General features: G+C 45.3%; 1 protein-coding gene across 1 annotated transcript; it reads left to right on the top strand.

The window, feature by feature from the left end:
* The first annotated feature begins 10378 nt into the window (after positions 1 to 10378).
* Positions 10379 to 17549, top strand: gjc4b (gap junction protein gamma 4b). Its single transcript, XM_084478215.1, has 3 exons — positions 10379 to 10432; positions 14281 to 15523; positions 16086 to 17549. The coding sequence occupies exons 2-3, from the start codon at positions 14335 to 14337 to the stop codon at positions 16097 to 16099; spliced, it is 1203 nt and encodes a 400-aa protein (XP_084334341.1). The 5' UTR covers positions 10379 to 10432; positions 14281 to 14334; the 3' UTR covers positions 16100 to 17549.
* Positions 17550 to 20429: the final 2880 nt, after the last annotated feature.

Here is a 20429-nt window from a genome sequence, read left to right as displayed (position 1 = left end):
ACAAAACACACACCCACGCACACACACACACGCACACACACACACACGCACACACACACACACACACGCACACACACACACACACACACGCACACACATTCTATTTGTATTATATTATACTGTTGTCTGTACAATGGCAATAAAGATTACTACACACACATGCATGCACAAACACACAATCACAAGCACACACACACACACACACACACACACACACACACCACACACAGACATGCGTACAAACACACAATCACAAGCACACACACACACACACACACACACACACACACACACACACGCACACACACATGCACAAACACAAACACACAATCATAAGCACACACGCACACGCACACGCACGCACACACACACACACACACACACACACACACACACACACACACACACACACACACACACACACACACACACATACACACACACAAACACCAATATACACACACAGACTTCCCAGTGTTTTGAAACGTGATCATCACATCAAGTGAACCAGAGTTCAACGCGCCTTTCTCTGTTGACCCCTGACCTCAGAGTGTTGCTCAGGAGGCTAGTGCTGACTGATTAACATGACTAAAGTTAGTGTGTGTGTGTGTGTATGTAGGTTGCTTCTAAATTATTAGAATTACCAGTGTTTAGGGCTGAATTAAGGCATTGCACCTTCGAAAAGTGTGTGTGTGTGTGTCTTTTGTGTGCAGGAGTTTGTGGTTTTTGTGTATAATGTACATACATTTACTATGCTGAAGCATATACTGCCTTACCTGTCATGACATGTTTTTTACATACATATACTTATACTAATACATATACTAATTTACACATGCACAACTGTTCCTCTGTATGTATGTATGCATGTGTGTATGTTTGGGTTTCTGTGTGCGTGTATGTATGTATGAATGTATGTTTGTATGTGTGAATGTATTTATGTACAGTATACTTCCATACATACATTCACATATACAAACACACACACACATACATATGATGTAATCCAACCTGGTCTGGCCAGCAATGCCGCGCTCCTCAACTGTAAATATTCCCTCCAGCTAACCCATTTCGTTGACACTTTGACACGATAAAACCTCAATGAACTATGTGCTGCAATCCTCTCGCATGATGTGCAAACACATACATCAAGGCTTCTTTTTGGGCCAATGAATATTCATTAATATTATTCAACATTCCAGCATCAACCACCCACACAAGAGGAGGAGGAGGAGGAGGAGGAGGAGGAGGAGGAGGGATCCTCCTGCGATGAAAAATGTCCCCTGCAGAGACCCATAAGTCCTGCGGCCCTCCCATGTCCTCTCGTTTGTTACGGTCACAAATCTCTCCCCCCCCCTCCCCCCTGGCCCCATCCCCTCCTCGCTGTGTAGTGTCATACTTTGGCCTTGACGGAGCACCTCGTTCTCCCATCTCATACGCACTCGCGCTGAATCATCTACGATCCGAGCTCTAATAACTCATAACTCCAGCCCCCGCCACCACCACCACCACCGCCACCAACATGGCTGCCAAGTGGCTGATGTTTTATATTTTTATGGCTCTTCGCAGGACTGCAGTAATGCTGACATCACCAAAGCCACTGCGTCCGTGTCAAGAAGAATAAGTAGTGCATCACGCAGGAAACTCCCAGCATGTTCAGGAATAAAAGACAGTTTGGACACGCAGTTCCCCATTTTGCCTTGTTGTGTGAGGGACCTTGCTGTGCGCGTTGGGTTTTGCAATGCTTTGGTTGCGTTGAATGGGTGACCTTGCTGTCAATGAGGGCATTTGTAATATAGAGCGTTGATGCAGAAAGTGGTCCGTTCCCTTATAGGGAAAATACTGCTTGTGTTGGCGTGTTGGCGCCTTTCAAAGTTAGCCTCTGTTATCTTCATGTTACTCTATCTACCCGCATACTGACGCACATGTTCCCATTGACTCACCTTGGATTAAAATCTCAAACTCTGTGATGAAAGAGGGGAGGCGTTTATAGGAAAGGTTAACTGGGAAGAAAGATTATTTCAGAACATTGAAGTTTGCGCACTTTAGAATCACTGCCACTCTAAAGCATTAATAAAGTTGTGGTAAATAGTTATAAATTAGTTAAGTCTTTTGTGTGACGCTTATCTAAAGTGAGGACTATCTATGCCTTATTAATCACTTTTAAATGACACGTTAAAGGTCCTTTAAGACCATTAAGACTGGATTGATCAAGTCTGGTAGTTAGAAAGCACTAGTGTGAGGTTCTCTGAGGGGAGGAAAGATATAGTTTGTGCTTTAGATAAGCTTACACCATATGACCCAATGCTTGGGTCTAACAACCTAAACTAATCATGAATTGCATCATTATTAAGTGTTTATACAGCATCATAAGCACATTGTGAATAGTTTATAAATAATCGACTTACGCTTCATAAATTATCTTTATCTCAATAATTATTTATTACTGAATCATAATAATAATAATAATGTAGGAACAATGCTTTAAGAATGATGAATTCACCACGAACTCACAACTTTATTTATGCATTGCATTTATTCTTAAGGGCTACCTAAGTTTGATTTACGTCGGCTGTTGGCAGTGTTGAGTGAATGGTTGGGAAATCTCCGCTCCAGATGCAGACAGCTGTTAGTGGCCGTAGAGACCCAGGCGGGGAGGGCGGGTGTAGAGGAGATAGGAAGCACATGTTGTCGGACATTCTGGAAGAGAGGGCTTTCTCACACGCACTTCTCCAGTTAAGACTGCAACGTCAACATCCAAACCCATTCGGTGTGTTTGACCATAGCAGAAATAGAAGAAATGGTGAGTGGTTAACCCAAATGAACATATAAGTACTGCTACTATTACTGTCCTGAGAAACGATGTTCACACATTTCACATTCATAATTGAGTACATCAATGGGAATGATTGATGATAATCAACCCATCACAAAGAATTGATGATAATTAATCCTTCACAACAACATTACTTACTTGCCACTAGTGACCTCTGCGCCTTACTTTCCGGGCAGGACCACTGCCTTTAAAATAGGTTTTGAATGAGCTTACTGTGGCAGAAAAAACAGCTTTGGCCAGCACGAGTATGCCTCTCTGAGCAGAGGTTAGCTGGAAGTCCCTGAGGGCAAGGGGCCCCGTGGGAGCCGACAAGACATCAATGTTAATAATCACACGTTTCCTGCGCCTTCAAGTGTGTCCCCCTTTTTGTTTCATTTAGGAAATGGTCGCTTTCACTCCTTGACCTGCATGAAGAACGTCTTTGTCGCACTCACGCTGTTTTGAGACATCAAAGCACCCAACAGTTCACCAAGAGTCCTTTAATCTGGTTCTGACTTGTTTACTGGAACGGATCTATAAGGTAGAACACTTCTGAGCTATAAATCGATGTTTGTGCTCCAAGCGGCTAATTGATTCGTTTAGACTCCACAGAGAAAATCACAAACTCCTTTTTCTGGATGTGATTAGAAAAAAGGGCCTGCCGACATAAATAGATTAGTTTGTCCGATAAATAACTTTATTCAAATAAATCAACACTAAACTAAACACAATCATTAAACCAACAAAAGTACCAGATTTGAATATCACTGTATATTTAACATATAAAGTAACTGATATATCACCTCAAATAAACATTGGCTCACTTAGTGTAACCAAGCTTGTTTACACAACGGCTTTTGATTCAAACGTTGGCCTCAATCCCGATCACAATCGTCCCAGTTCATCAGCGTGGGGGTCTTTAGGAACAAAGACAAGACAAGACAAGGAAAAGACAGCAGAGGTAACCCCCGCAACTAATTGTTGCGGGGGTTACCTGGCTCTGATGACACTCATCCAGCTGTGGAAGCCCAGCCCCGCATCCCAACCCCCGGTTAGCGCCGCCCACCACCACAGCCACAGCCACCACCACCACCACCACCACCATCTGTTCTGGGGGTAGGGGGACCCGACAGTCTGTTACCATGGTAACGCCGCGACACCCCCGGCCCCTCCTCCTCCTCCTCCTCCTCCCGCCCTCCCTTGCTCCGGGCTTGGGGGAGGAGAGAGTGGGGGAGGGGTCCTTTTGTGAGTTCCACGTGGAGTCTGTAAGGACTGTAACCTGAGTGAGCCCCAGACCTCCTACTGAACCTTTCTTAATTATCAAATAAATATCATCTTTGGAACAAAGGCGAGACGAATTGACTTGGGTGTAGTCCTAATAACTAACTACTAACTAATACTACTGGACGATTTCTATGTTGAGACAGCACCCACACACATGCACACACACACACACACATACACACACACACACACACACACACACACGCACACACGCACACACGCACACACACGCACACACACACACACACACACACACACACACACACACACACACACACACACACACACAACAAAAACCACCACAACCACCAACCAACCAACTATTGTTCCACAACTATACTATCTATTATTATCTAGTTTAGCTTATTCTGTAGTCTACCCTCTGCTTCATTCACCAGTTCATTTACTTCATTCACCAGTTCATTTAGGGATTAATGTGATTAAAGGCATGCTGCCCTGATATGTAGTGTGACGGAGACATGGACCGCTAAACCACACAGATGGGACAGATTAGTGTTGCTGGCATTAAAACACACAGAGAGAGAAAAAAACCTTCCAATGTGTGTTCACTCCTTCACTCAAGGACTGGGGCATGTCCTTGGCTGTCAGCCAAATAGCCCCACAGGTGCAGCTAAAGATAGTTACCTTTACGTTTAATAACCACCCCCAGCTGGATCATAATCCAACTCCGATATATACCTGTGATTTCTGGTGAGTTGCAGATTTGTTGGCAGGTGGGTGGGAGGGTTGCGTAAACACAGCTTTAACAAAGAAAACAAACAAGGAAGAGGGAAAAAATCAATTTCCTACTTGGAAGAAACGCATGGTCATTTTTTCGTGAGTCGTTTGGGAATGTCGCCAGTTGAACTTTGCACACAGTACCCCCCCCCCCCCCCACACACACCCCCCATGCGCACCTCATGCACACCCATGGATGTTGGCACGGCGACCGCCACAAGAATGCATGTTAAAGGATTATACGCTTGGCCCAAAGATGGGGAGGAGGAAGAATTCAGTCGACTGAGTCAAAGACCTGAAATACCTCTGCACTGTTTACTGCTTGCAGGTGCAGGCATGCTGGGAAGACATTATAGAGACAACAGGGCCAGAGGGACGCAACCGCCAATATGAATGCACTGATGAACTTCCAGACATTAGAAAATGTCTTTGATAGATACAAATAATGTTGAAATGCATGTATGGATTTTAAGATCAGCTCACTTTGGGAGCACACAGAATCCATATACTTGTTTGTTGCCTGGTAAAGGTCTCCTAAATGTGCATTTCAAACCTTTGAAGACGATAATAGATGTACCGGTACACATGTTCATTACTGTATAATACTAAAGAGTAGAGGGTACCGGCTTGAATCTCCAACCTCTACCCTCCACCCGTAGCATGTATCCTTCAACAAGAAGCTTGCCTCACCCCCTACTCCTTAGTGACCCGTACGTGTCTGAATTCACCGCAGGTTTGCATAGCGTAAAAGACAGCTAAGTCACAGATAAATAGTACAATGCCTTGTGTCTACGTGTGACATGATCCGCATTTCGCCCACTTCCTCCAGACCCCAACCGAACCAACCGTCTCAAAGGGACATGTTGCACAAGCATTCCACCACAAACCAGTCCCACCACCGCTGTGTGCGATCTGTGCGTTTGTGTGCACGTACGAGCGTGTGCATCCGAGAGGAAGGAAAACTTAATGCGGGGGTGATTCATTATGGCTCTCTTCTGTTGAGAGGAGTCTTGTCCTGTCCCACCAGGGCTGTCTTTAGCAGCTTAATCCCACCTCTGTCCCAGATGACAGCGCAAAGGTTCACCCTGGGTCTCCACAGTGGTGCTTGCGTTGAGTGTTTTTGCGTTTGTGCGTTTTTGATTCAGAGCGCAGTCCAGCAAATGCCTACCCTGGAAATCCAGAGTTCTCGCGAGAGCACAATTTGAATTTGCTCAGCGAGTCACTCTGGGAACGAGCAATGTAGTCACTCCCGGATTTCCCTGGATCCGACCATTAACCAATCAAATCGGTGTATCTGATATAGGCGGGCCAAAAGCGTTGCTGTTTAGCAAGAGTCTTATCTATTGGTTAGCTCCGCTGGTCTGGATACGTCACCCCTTGTATTCTTCTGATTTGTCGTAGCGTTATCCAATTGCGTGCAGTGATATCTTGAGTTCGGCCATTTTCATTACTCGTTGCCAGACCCTATAGCTTTCTAGATGTGGGTCTGGATTTCCAGGCTAGCAAATGCCACTAATTCAGCGACATCTTCATAATCTGAGGATTGATGAGTCGCACAAATTAACATTTATTGCAACGCTGTCGACTAGTCTTTAATAATAGAACCCAAAGACGTAGCAGGAGAAGCGAAAGCGGCCCATCAATCTCCCTGAGTGTATAGGTGGTGCACAGACCCACAGCGCCTGCTCCATCCAGAAGCATGACTTGGCCATAAGGGCCTTTGACCAAAACCACTCCTGGCCAGAGGTTCAACGATGGCTGCGTCGATGTGCAAATTGATTGCCATACCTACCTTAGGACAGATAACAGGGTTAAGGCAAGGCAAGGCAAGGCAACTTTATTTATATAGCACTTTTCATACACAAGGCAGACTCAAAGTGCTTCACATATAAACATTGTCATACAATAAAATAAAATAATAGATAAGTAAAAAGTAAAATAGATAGAAAATAAAGGCAAAGTTAAAAAAAAACATTTTAGAAAGGCAGAGTTAATAAAAATGCATTTTAGAAAGTGAGAAAATAAAGGCAAAGTTACTAATAAAAAAAGAAATAAAAAAGAAATAAGAAAGACATAAATAAGGTGAGAGAGTGAGAGATGGAGGGAGAGAGAGAGAGAGAGAGATAGAGACAGAGAGAGAGTGGGGGGGTGAGAGAGAGCGAGAGAGCGAGAGAGAGAGAGAGAGAGAGAGAGAGAGAGAGAGGCAAGAGACATCTGGTCTCTCACCTCTGGTAACAACAATAATAAGTGTCAACCAGAAGGGAGAGAGAAACTCTCTGCCTTGTGGCACTTTGTTGACTTTAAAAAACCCATAAAAAAACCCACTACAGGGCTGATTATGGTTCCACGTTGACACAACGCAAGGTTGTGACACTGAACCTGTTTTGGTTCTGCGTCGGTTTTCAGTCAGCGGAAGGAGGGTCCGCATGGACATAATGGGTCTGTAAACCCCCTTGCGTTGTGTCGATGTGGAACCATAATCAGCCCTTAACTGACACAGTCCTCCACTCACACAGATACAGTCATCCAGACAAACACATCATACATTCCTCCACACACACATCATACAGTCTAACACACACACACAGAGTCTAACAGTCTTACGCACACACATCATACAGTCTTACAGACACACACACACACACACACACACACACTGAGTCATACAGTCTTGCAAACACACACACAGGAAACTAGTATTACTATTCCCTATTGAGCATACATGTCTGCTCAAGGGTAAATTCTGAAGTCCTTTTTGTTCAAGGCAGATGGATAGTGGACATTTGGGATCAGACTCAGTTCCTTTCTGTGGGGAGTCAAACATCATAGCCTCTACTGCGCAGCCCCCAAAGTCCAAGGGAATAGTAAAGGCCGTATCCAACAGAAGTCCAGTGACATTTTTCTAACATCTTTCATGAGGCGTATGCATAATAGCGGAGGCTGGGGTGGGACATAGCGTTGCAAAGTGGGAGAGGTTGTCCCAGGGGCTAGGGTAGAGCTCTGCCTGGATATTTGAATCTGTTAAAAATCAAAACTGTCAATCACTGTGCTATGATTTACAGTTGACAATAGTCAACTGTTTGTTGAAAGACTCAACACCAGGGCAGGCATCTGGGATAATTACATAACACAGCCGTATACCAGACGTAGGCACAAATATAGGAAAAATACCTATGTTGATTGTTATTTAATAATTGTATTTTTTACCCCATTAATACATTGTGGTATTATAGAAATTCAACAATAGGCAGCCCCGCTTGGAAGGGTCAAGTGCAAACTGCTGAAAAAAACAACAACAACACAGGCTGTCAATCAAGGCTGTAATGGACGACATATAAAGGAAAGGATAGTGTAGCCGGCTGGTGTTTGACTCCCAGACGATACAAAAGGTACCAGGGTTCAATCCCCATCGTCCACACCCTACCGGCAGCATAAAGCAAGATGCCCTCGCCCCTACCTTCTCCTTTTATTGTCCTGTATCTGAATTCATAACGGCTCCTCAAATGACACGTAATAATAAGTAGACACAATGACCAGAACAGTGCTAGAAGTTCTCTTGTGTTGCTTCTGGGTCTTGGGGGCCGGTGATGGGGTGACGGGTGAGGGTGGAGGTGGGTGGAGGTGGACGGAGGTGGAGCTCTGTGTGTGTGTGTGTGAGACATGGAATGTGAATAACTGGTACACCCCTGAATGGGAGCATACTTTGGGGCGGTGGGGGGGGGGGTACAGCCCGCCACCTCCCTCCTCCTCCCTGACCCCTCACCCTAAGACGGAGGGGGGGGGGGGGGGGGGGGGGGGGGGGGGGGGGGGTACTGGCCATTGTGCATTCCTCTCCTCCAGCCCTCGTGTTTTGCAGCAGAAGCCGACGTTGCACAATACCCATTCGTGTGGTGCCTCGGGGAAGGCTTTCTCTGAGAGCCCCGGTCAGAGAGTAGAATGTACTGGAATAGAATGTATTTATAAACAACAGCAGCAAGGGTCTGCGGTCGTGGAAGGTTTGTCCTTAGTCTCAGTGGCCCAAGGAACAGTAATTGTTTTGAGGGAGAGAAATGTGATTTAAATGAAGCCAAACTACATGTAGGTACGTAGTTTGGCCTCCTATTGTTTTGTGTTAGACCTTATACTGTACAATAAAGGTAGGATAAAGTTTCCTGGGGTAGCGGCTGCATAGGCCAGCACAGGAGTAATTACCTTTGATTGAGTGTGGTTAATGTCCCGCTGCACATGCTAACAGGCAGACATTTCCAAAGTAAAGAGAAATAGACCATTAAAGTGTTTCTGGGACCTTGCTGTTAAGGAGGGCAACTGTTCTACTACTGAGTGTGGTCATTTATCATGGCCGCACCCGCACCGGACTGTCTTTCTAGTTCACGGGAGAGAGAGAAAGAGAGAGAGAGGGGGGGCGGGGTGGGGGGAGTAAATCACACACTTAACAAGACAGCCTCATGTCCTCCTTATGTATTTAAATTGACCTGGTGTGTGTTTGATATCGAGTCGTAACGCGACCCGACTAGTCGTTGACACCACTATCACAGAACAGCAGGCTACTATAGTAGGCCTATGTTAGATGAAGTACAATCATTTACAAGTAAGATATTGAGACACTTTTCGTAATAATCATATATATATATATATGTATATATATAATATAAATATACATTTGTGATATATGTATGTTTTACTTCAATAGGCCAACAACCAAACTAATATTGCTACAGCAGGCCTCCTGGTCCCACCACTGTAAGCGAGATAAGAGTGACAGAGGAAAGGCAGACACTTTGGCCCACACCGCTGAAGCCAAATAGAGTGTGAGCAAGAGCAAAATCAGATAACCACAGCTTCCCAACTCCTTCCCTCTGCAGGAAGACACGAGATACAGAGCTGCCACTTTATCAGCAACAGGCAACGGTTGTTTCCAACACAACAACCAGGCACACGTTTAGGGACATTGAACTCGGACTGCGAATGATTCGATCTGTTAAAGTGTAATATGAGGACGCCATTGATCAAACCTCCTAAAACAAGCAAATACTTGGGAAAAAATAGTAGGCCTATAGATTAGGCTTTTTAAAATTCTTCTTCACGTTTTTATTTTATTTTATTAATCGAGACGGTTTAAATGCCCTTCATCCAGTGAACACGTCATTCTCCTCCATTTCCCCCTTTGAGGTCAACTATTATCACACTATGAATATGATAACTATTAATCTGCTGGGAGTCTAACAAACTCTACTTTGTAAACGGTAAATAAATCCTTGAGATCCGGTGGACTGAGCAGGATTGCATCAGGAATGTTTTGGCTTTCCGTCCCCCCCCCCCTCCTTTGCGCAGATAGGGGGTGGGGATCCCGAGTAAAACGGGGAGGAGGAGAAAAGGGGGAACAGACCGGTGGGGAGCCAGCCTACTCTTTGTCTCACCCCGCAGTACACACGCAGACTCCCAGCCGATCACACACACGCAGGACGCGCTAACCGCATGGCGCAGACAACACGGGAGATTTAAAGCTCAAATAAATCCTAGGAAAACTTTAGCGGTGGGAAAAGGGAGCCTCTCCACGCAGCTGGGGTGGACGGAGAATCCACGTTATTTTTTAAGGTAAGTCTCCCTGCTCGTAGACAAAGCCTGCTAGAAGCCGATCCAGCATCCAGCAGGAGACGGCGCTAGCCTGTGCTAACTTCACCGGGATGAGTTGATGTGTGTAGTGTCCGATATAGATGCACTGTGCATCTGTGCTAAAAAAAAAAGCCATTCATGTGAACGGGTTTGCGTTAAAGGATTTAGTGTTTTAAACCACGTACGCATGATGGGTAAAGCCCGGGATGGGGCAGCGTTTGCGCGCCCGAGTCACCAGAGAGACGCCTGTGCTAATCCTGGCTCGTTTTAGACTCAAACCAACGGTTTTCCAAGCCCCGTTAGAACATAAAATGACTTGAAATTGTATGTCGTTCACCGTGTCCAGACTATCTAGGATTTACTCTACGAGTGCTTGTAATGCGTGTTAAATAGACTGTTCCCCCACAATGTCCCGCTGCTGCAGTTTCGTCAAAGACGTGGAAACGCACAGGAGTGCCCGGGGGAAGCTGCGTATAGTTCCTACTTGTAGGCTATTGATGTTTTTACACAGAAAAACGTCAGCAACGTTTCGTTTGTATCGTTTTTTTTCATATCATTATTTAAACGTTAGGATCCACGGGGAGCGGACTGTTTGTTACTCTTCCCTCGGTGGCTTCATCAGGACAACAGTTGGAAGCGTGTGCGTGGAGCAGCGCGCAACCCCCAATCAGCGACCCGGGGCTTGTTGTCCCGCCGCACCGCTAATTGGATACCGTCGGTGTGTGTTTGGGAATGTTGGGGTTGGATTGATAAACGACCCCCTCGTCAAAAATGTTTTTATTCAGAGCGCCTACAACGGGTATTGTCATATCAAACCCCACACCAAGGGACTATTTCAAATGACTTTGATTATTTCATTTGGATGTATGTCGCCTATATTGGCCGTTGACGGGTTTTTACACGCCACCATTCAGTTTGTTTCAAAATAGTCACAAGTGTAATGAACGGTGGAGGGAAGCGTCGGGACCACTGAGGTATAAGCCTGAGTTATAACTCCTGGTGTCAGTCCAGACTGTTGCCCCGTCCATGGGCCTCACGTACCGTCTATAGATGAAGGATAAGTACTCCCCCAGATGTGGAGGTGCGGGTGTTGGGGGAGGGACACGAGATGTTGGGGCTTTTCGTGACTGCTGAAACTGGATGCCAACCTTTCCACTTGTTTTGCTGCGCTTCACTGGCTTCTTGGAAACATAGCCTACTCGAGGGCCTTCCTTCTAAAATGATAGAACCCAATTCTGAAGAGTTTTTGTTAAGACTTGGCACTAGTTTATATTTGTAATGACTCGTATGACTATGGAGTACAACTAATACGGATTACGTCTTACGTTAAAGTCAGTTTACGCACATATAGCCTGCGTATTTATTTATTTTTAACACTGGGTGAAACGTCACATTTGTCCAAAACGTGCCCTAAGTGTAGACACACAGGATCCTTGCATCTTGTGTATAACCATCTTGTCCTGTCCCTCAGTGTGTTCTCTCCAGGTGGGGGTCCTGAGTGGGTTATGTGAGCCAAGACCAAAACGGGTCTAGCTCACTCACTTTCTGTAATTTACTGGCTGTGTTCTTGCTTGAAGCAATCCTTGGCAATTAACCTACATTATGAAGACCTGGTTACCAATTTCTGTTTGATGGAGAACGACAGCATGGGTGGGTTGTAATCTCAACGATATAACAGCTCCTTTATACATTAAAGTTGTAATGTTAAAGGAACTCGACGATTGGGGTGTCAAGTTTCTGCAATCAAATGGACTGGTGTTCAGTGTTGTGACAGATTCCGGAGCACTGATATAAAAGGCCCTCATTTGAGCTTCCCCTGGGCTTGTATAGACCTAGCACATGGCTGGTAAAGGTCAACCCTACCAAGTGAATTAGGCCGTGAATGCATGGGAATCTGTATATTTCCTTTTTCTATACTCCTTCACCACCATTATGCACAAAAACGCAGTCTCCTTGGTGCATTTGAATGAAGCTGTGCATTAAAACACAGGGGTGCCTCGTGGTTTTGGTTCACAGCCATGCTGGCCCCCATTCTCTCCTGCATTCACTATCCTCATTAATCACAGTCTGCACAGCTTAGCTTCCATGTGGGTGCTGAGTATCCACCTCTGTAATTAGGAAAGTGATTTTCAATGTGGCGGCAATCAAATGGCTGTGAGTGCATTAAAGCTAATTGCTGCGGCTCTCCGATGGGTTTGGTGGATGTGGTTTCTATAGGCGGTATAGAAATGCTCTGCTTTGTCCCCCCGTTTCCTTCAAGAGGGGCCCCCCGTCAATTCCTTTAGTCGGCTTGTTCTTTACCTGGGTGAATCACTTCATCTTATAGTAGGCCTGTGTAGCCTATAGTGTACCCCCTATATAGTGTTTAGGGTGGGGGGGGGGGGTCTAACTTTATAGATGAAAATAAAAGTGAAATAGTAGAGCGACCGTGCCAAACATTGTCTCTCTGCATCTGAGTTATTTTGTGTTATTCTTGATTTATGTGAAGATATGTTTCAGTGACTCATCTGGTGTGTTAGAGTGCAGCAGGCCTATATGTGTGGTTGAGGGGTGGGTGAGTTTGGAAGAGGGCTTTCCATGCTAACCGTCTTGTTTTGCTGGGCTATACCCGTTTCTTGGAACCAAACTTCGGGGAGGGGGGGGGACCCTTCAAAAGATAATCATACCGAAATCTGATTTTTTTTTTTAAAATTTTATGAGACCTGTCTATTTTCAACTTAAGTCATTTCACTCTAGAAGGCAACATTATGGGTTTGGCCTGAGGTTGCCAAACCACGGCACAGCCAATCTCGATGGCCTTTTTTAAACTTTTCTAAGTTTAAAAAGTCCTTGAAATCAGCCGTCAGACTTTTATTATGAAACTGTCTGTGATTTGTGGAAACCGAACATGAGGTTTATAGTCGACTCGTGTATCTGTGAACAAGGTCACTGGTGTCACACACTGCTTAAACCCTACGGCTTCCACACGTTCGGCTCATTTACAATGAACAAGGTCAGCACTTTAAAAATATACACTATTCCGGGTATTCCCACTATTTTTGGGAAGAGATTGACATTAAGTAAGATGGGTGTTTGGGCATATGTTGAAGAATACTTTTTTTTCCTCCTCAGGGGTTTAACGCAACATCTGGTTTGCAGGAACACTGGTTATTTACTTCAACACCACCTTCACGATGACTGTGCATTACTTTACAATGTGACTGCCCCTCTGCCGATGCGTGTTGAAGCAGGACTCCGGTTGAATGTGGTCTGTCAAATTTTTGTGCGCCTGCCAGCTTGTACTATTCCTGAAGTATACTACACTCAACATGATTGATGGCTGTTTAACTGGACCATTCCACCAATGAGCCAATGTCGCCACCTTTTGGAAACGAGTGCACATTACAACACGGGAGATTTGACGAGGCCCGATCTTCCTTGTGTAAACACATTTGATAAAGTGTTTTATCAAATGTCCAGTTTGACGTGGTCATTCTGGTTACAGAAATGTGTTTGTGTGGGACATCTCTGATTTTTGGGATTTAAGCTTTTTTGCAAGATAAACTACCCAGTGTCTGTAGCGGCATATTTATACTTGTTTTAACAGTGCACTTTTAAATGACTGCATTGATTTTTCTGGAAACGCCTAATATAACTTAATGACTTGTGTTGGCAGGGTGTAGCATGAATAAACTTGACATGCCTTATTTAATGGGTTTAAGACGGCACACGTCTCAAACGCATAATGACAGTGATCGAAGGTGCGGCCCTCTCCCTCCGTTGTCTGTGCTTGAATTATGTTGCCCATAGTCAACTCAATGTTTCTCTCTCTCCCTCCCGATTGGCTGCAGCTCCCCTGAGAGGCCCCCCCCCCCTCTCCCCCCCCAGCGCGGCCCGGCGGCACCATGAGCTGGAGCTTCCTGACGCGTCTGCTGGACGAGATCTCCAACCACTCGACGTTCGTGGGCAAGATCTGGCTCACGCTGCTCATCGTGTTCCGCATCGTGCTGACGGCGGTGGGCGGCGAGTCCATCTACTACGACGAGCAGAGCAAGTTCGTGTGCAACACGCAGCAGCCCGGCTGCGAGAACGTCTGCTACGACGCCTTCGCGCCCCTCTCCCACATCCGCTTCTGGGTGTTCCAGGTGATCATGATCACCACGCCCACCATCCTGTACCTGGGCTTCGCCATGCACAAGATCGCCCGCATGGACGACTCGGAGTACCAGGCGCGGCCGCGCAAGCGCATGCCGGTGGTGAGCCGCGGCGCCAACCGCGACTACGAGGAGGCGGAGGACAACGGCGAGGAGGACCCCATGATCCTGGAGGAGATCGAGCTGGAGAAGGACGGCGGCGGCGGCGGCGACAAGGCGCCGGAGAAGCCGTGCCGCAAGCACGACGGCCGCCGGCGCATCAAGCGCGACGGGCTGATGAAGGTGTACGTCTTCCAGCTGATGTCGCGCGCCACCTTCGAGGCGGCCTTCCTGTTCGGCCAGTACGTCCTGTACGGCCTGGAGGTGGCGCCGTCGTACGTGTGCACGCGCTCGCCCTGCCCGCACACGGTGGACTGCTTCGTGTCGCGGCCCACCGAGAAGACCATCTTCCTGCTGATCATGTACGCCGTGAGCGCCCTGTGCCTGCTCTTCACGGCGCTGGAGATCCTGCACCTGGGCGTCAGCGGCATGCGCGACTGCCTGTGCGGTGGCGGCGGCGGCGGCGGCGGTGGCCGCTCGCCGCCCGCCACCCCACGCCACCCGGCCCTCGCCGGCGAGCGCGCCTCGTCGCTGTGTCGCCAGCCCTCGGCCCCGCCCCCCGGCTACCACTCCATGCTGAAGAAGGACCCCGTGGGCAAGATCGGGTTCCGGGACAACCTGGCGGACTCGGGGCGCGAGTCCTTCGGCGACGAGGCGTCGTCCCGGGAGCTGGAGCGGCTGCGGCGGCACCTGAAGCTGGCCCAGCAGCACCTGGACCTGGCCTACCAGCACGAGGAGTGCAGCCCGCCGCGCAGCAGCAGCCCCGAGTCCAACGGCACGGCGGTGGAGCAGAACCGCCTCAACTTCGCCCAAGAGAAGGAGGGCAGCGCCTGCGAGAAAGGTGAGCGTCGGGTCGCCGCCTCGTTACTTTTCTATGTGGGATTTTATTTTTGTGTTTTTATAGGATGCTGCTTTCTCTCATTGGTTGTTATTGTTGGTCTCGTAGGTTTGTTTCTTAGACTTGTTTCCTAGTCTTGACTCATGACCTAATGAGTCGAGTCGTGCGCGCACACATAGTTGATGCGCAGTGAAAGGGGAGTAAAACTTTCAAGGCCATTTCATTGTGCTGCTCTCATGCTTGTATGATTACGAGCCGGCCACTCGTACATCTTTTCAGTCTTGAATCTCGCCGGGACTCTTTTCACTGTTAAGCTCAACCTATTATGTACTCGGAATAAGAACCCTAAACACCCAAATCAATGTCCCGAATTAAAATTTTGATCCTTCGTGTGTCACTTGACTGTTTCATGGCTAACTCCACCAAGCTTTAGTCTGTTTTTTTTTTTACGGCAACACGGCCATTGGACACACTGAAATTAATAATCTACGTAGAAAGAATGGATTGCACCACGATTCTCCTTTCTAATGTTTAAATGCTGGTTCTCTCACTCTTTCTTCTCCAGGTCTGCGGGCTTAGATCTCACATCTCCTGCTGAGCCTGTTGGTTCGGGATTCGCACCAGGGAATACGATGGAAACACAAGGGAAAACTGTCTGGAGAAGTTGTGCTTAGGAATCGGATGCACACTCACATGGCGACATGGAAAGTCTTGTGCTGTCCTCCCGACCCACCATATCCCCCCCCCCCGTATCCACGGGTGTCCCCGGGTAGTCGGTGGAGACCCCACCCAGTGACGCTCCCCAACGCACAGACACGGCACCTGGACCCTCCTACGCCCAAGGGAGGACTCTGGGCGCACCATCAACATCTCAGGCTTGCCTTATTCCCACACTGACGTTTACACCTCACCTCTTTCCTTTTTTCCCTCCTAAAAATGAAACCAGTTTGACTGAAAGGCATTGATAATGGGGCCGCCAGGTGAGGTGGAGCTGGTGAAATAATAAAACTGGAAGTCTTGTTGACGAGATACCAGCTTGAACCGGTACTGGAAGTTCTTAGTTTTTCTTTTTCTTTTTTGAGACCTAAACAAAAGAAAAATCCATGCAAAGCTTTCCTTTTTTGTTGTTGTTTCCCTAGTGCTTTGTAGTTTGGCCTATGTATTTACTAGTAGTGACTGATGAAAGACTTTTTTTCTTTTTTTTTATACCATCTTTTTTGTTTTTGTACGGTACATTAATTTTGGCACTACACCAGTGTTTTGAAGTATATCTTGTAAACTGGAAGGTGATTGTGGTGCCTTTTGTCCAAAGTAACAAAAAATACCTGGGTAATGCTTGAAATGTGTGTTTAAAAAAAAAAAAAAAAAAAAGTGTCAGTGTTTTGTACTGTTTAAAAATACGAGCCTTTTTTGATACCCTTTTGAAGCTATTTTTCTATGTTTTTGTATTCCGACATCTTTCCTGAAGAAACTGTAGCGGATTGGGCCATTGCTTTGAGAACACCGCTCTTCTTCTGTTCAAAGTCTTAAATGTTGTCCCGACGCGGTCAAAGCCGTTTTATGAAAACGTAAAATCATAACGGTTCAGTACTAATGTCTCGCCTCGAGGTGACAAAATCGTCTTTTCACTCTACGTTAGGCCAGTGTTGATGACCTAAAGTTTGTAATTGCGGGACCATGATACATTACATTTCCACAGAAGTCTGTCGGTTGGCCGCACTAAAGACCTGTACACCGCAAGACGTCCATGTTCTTTTAAGTTATTTAGATTAAGGTGATTGGGCAGACCCAAGGCCCCATGTCAGACGGTTTTGTGATGTGTCCGTTGAGTGTATTCTCCGAACACGGAAGCTGTGGTTTTTGGTTAGAAAAAAAAAAATCTAACTTCCGTTCAGTTCCATGAGGCCAAATGCCGCAAATGCCTTTGTTGGCGACCAAAGCTGCCACCGTTTTTTTGTATTCTGAATCGAACGTCGAACGTCATCTCTAGTTATTTTTCAAACTTGCTTTTTTTGGTACCCTTTTTTTATACCCGTTTGTATTGATAGTATTTTACTGGTTAGTTTTTAAAATAAACTTTTACACCAAAACTTCTTGCCTCTATAGTGTCTTCAATGTTTTGTTTTGCTGTATGTTGATGTTGTGATAGAGCTTGCAGTACATAAACTTAAAGGGGTCATGTTTTCAGGGGTTCTGGGGCGGTAAAAACCTGCACATGCATTTGTCTTCGACTACATAAAAAAAAAAAAGTACTTTTGTAATATGTATCCATTAGCTGGTCCTCGAGACTCAAGGTATCTAATGATCCACTAGATGGTAATGGTTTACAGTACATTTTGGTAGACCGTTCTATTCTTGACAGTAAAGTTACAATCAACCTTGTATACAATTATTAAAGTACGTTAGCCAGATAGATTCTAGACATACTTGTAGATACTAGCCATATCTGCAGCATACAAGCCCTATCTGCACATCACTCAACTGCTATCCCTAATAATCAAAGCATGAAATTTTGTGATGTTTTTATTTTTGTTTGTAGACCAAGGTGTTCAAAACATCTTTGTTATAGATATTTTAAATCCCATGTTTTCACTTCAAACAATAGTTGAATGATTCTGAATAAAATAACCATTATAAAATATAAGAACAAATGGAGGCAGCATTGTCAAGACTTAAGTCCCAGATGGACTAACTGACAACAATGAGAACTTCATCCTGACCGGATGGTGACCATCTGTCGAGCTCCCTGTTAAACAAGCTAGAGCGAGAGAAGAAACTCAGAGTATTCAATGAAATGCGAAGGAACATTTAAGATGTTTGAGGCTTTGTAAACACAAACATGGCTTGCTTGAGTTTCAAGTAAACAATTAATCTCATTTTCTGCGGTCCTTTTGCATCCCCCAAAAATCTCATCTCTGCATGATTCTCCAGATTTTATTCAGTATTCATTTTATAAATTGTCCTATTTTGCAGCACTGAGCTTTTTACTCTGAACAAACATAAAAACAAGCGTTGTTCCAACTGCTCCTTTAGTGTTTATTCTTTAACAACTTTGTGTCCAGCACATCTTTTAAGAACTAAAAAACAAGCATACTATGATAAAAAGCACTGATTGCCAATTTAAACCTGACTATATCTGTTCTACTGCAGCTGTTAATTACAAAATGTACCTTTAAATCGTTTTGTTGTGGTCCACATGTTGCCTTGCATACTTATCAAGTATGCAAATGTATATCTCTCTTCCCCTCTCTCTGTCTCACGCACCAGGAATCCAATAAGTAACTGGTGTGTTGTTGAAAGCTGTAGTGCCTGTGAATATTGTATAGATGACTGCCTCTCTTTGAGCTTTGAAGCGTTGTCAGGAATACTAACCCGTTTGACCAACTGAGACGTTTAATTGTCATTATTTAAATGTATTGTCACTAGGGCTGTCAAATTAACGCGTTCATTTCGATTAATTAATCACAGAAAAAATAACGCGTTAAAAAAATTAACGCAGATTAATCGCGCTTCTATAGTGCCCTCTAGAGTCAAAACAAAGTATTGTATATTTTTTTCCTGAGATGCATCGCATCTTGAGTAAGATGGAAATGTTATTAATTTGATCTTAAAATGTACCGTATGTTAATGAAAGACATGTTTTAAATAAAAGAGACATTGGACTTTAAAGTCTATTATGTGTATATTATTCATTTAATCACTCATCTGCCATCATTTATTTGAATTAAATTATTTTGAAATACTTTCTCTGCAAAATTTAAGTATGCGACTAATTTAGATTAATTAATCACAGAGCCTGTAATTAATTAGACTATTTTTTTAATCGCTTGACAGCGCCTAATTGTCACCCTAATTTATTTGTTGCTAACAATTTAGAATTTTCGAAAACGTTTGAATCTGTGTGCGTTTGTCGCCCCCTTGTGGTCGTACTCCACGGTACAACTTACGTCGACATCATGCGCGAGATTCAGACAAGAACCCGAGAAGAAGGGTAATGTACGCAGGATAATGAGTTTATCCTGAATTGACGCAATGCTAGCCATTATTTCTCCTCGAGGCTTGAAACAATGTATAATTCGGATTTAACAGCAAAACTCTAGCTTTGTTAACGCGTAAGCAAATACTCCGTGAACTTGGCCCGAAGTTCCCAACGTCAGATCCGGCCAACCAGACACCAGTTTAAAACAGTGTGTGGGAAGTGAAGTTGTACTTTAACTAACAACTGTATATTTAACATTGCTGCTCCCGCCCACCCAATTCTTTCCAGCTCTGAAGCCAGTTTGGTACGAGTTCAGTCCGGAGCATTTTATAAAAGGGTGCCCGACCATCCTCACCCAACCCTGAAGCACCCGCCCACCTACGCCGCCACCACCCACCCACCCTTCAGTCGGTGAGTTGCGGTGTATAAGTGCTCGGCTCTGGTTCATTTGAGGAAGCAGTTCAAACAAGTGTTAAAAGTAAAATAAATTGGCGCCCTCATTGTTGTTCTACCCAAGTTTGATGATAACTATTTGCGAAGGATTAGTCGGAAATGCAAGAGTTGATTTAAGTAGGCCTTCTGGGAAATAGGAATATATCGATTTATTTGTATGTTCAGTCAAGTCAGCAAGGGAACGACCGAACACACGCTTGAATGACCAATCGCTATGGGTGCTGTCCGTGGTGCTGAAGTATAGTGCACCGTTTTTTATAAGTAGGACGATTAGGTTTGCAAACTAAATCAAAAAGAATGACACACACACACACACACACACACACACACACACACACACACACACACACACACACACACACACACACACACACACACACACACACACACACACACACACACACACACACACACACAATTGAGACTTAACTGCCTACAACAACACAATTGACAATCTCAGTGTCAAGGTATGCTTAC

This window comes from Micromesistius poutassou (genome assembly GCF_964030765.1).
Source record: "Micromesistius poutassou genome assembly, chromosome: 14".
Taxonomy (NCBI): domain Eukaryota; kingdom Metazoa; phylum Chordata; class Actinopteri; order Gadiformes; family Gadidae; genus Micromesistius; species Micromesistius poutassou.
Note: the sequence above shows the minus strand (reverse complement) of the source record. Positions and strands in the feature narration are given on the sequence as shown.

Excerpts from the sequence above, each read along its gene's own strand:
- gjc4b (XM_084478215.1), top strand. The coding sequence starts at position 14,335 with ATGAGCTGGAGCTTCCTGACGCGTCTGCTGGACGAGATCTCCAACCAC.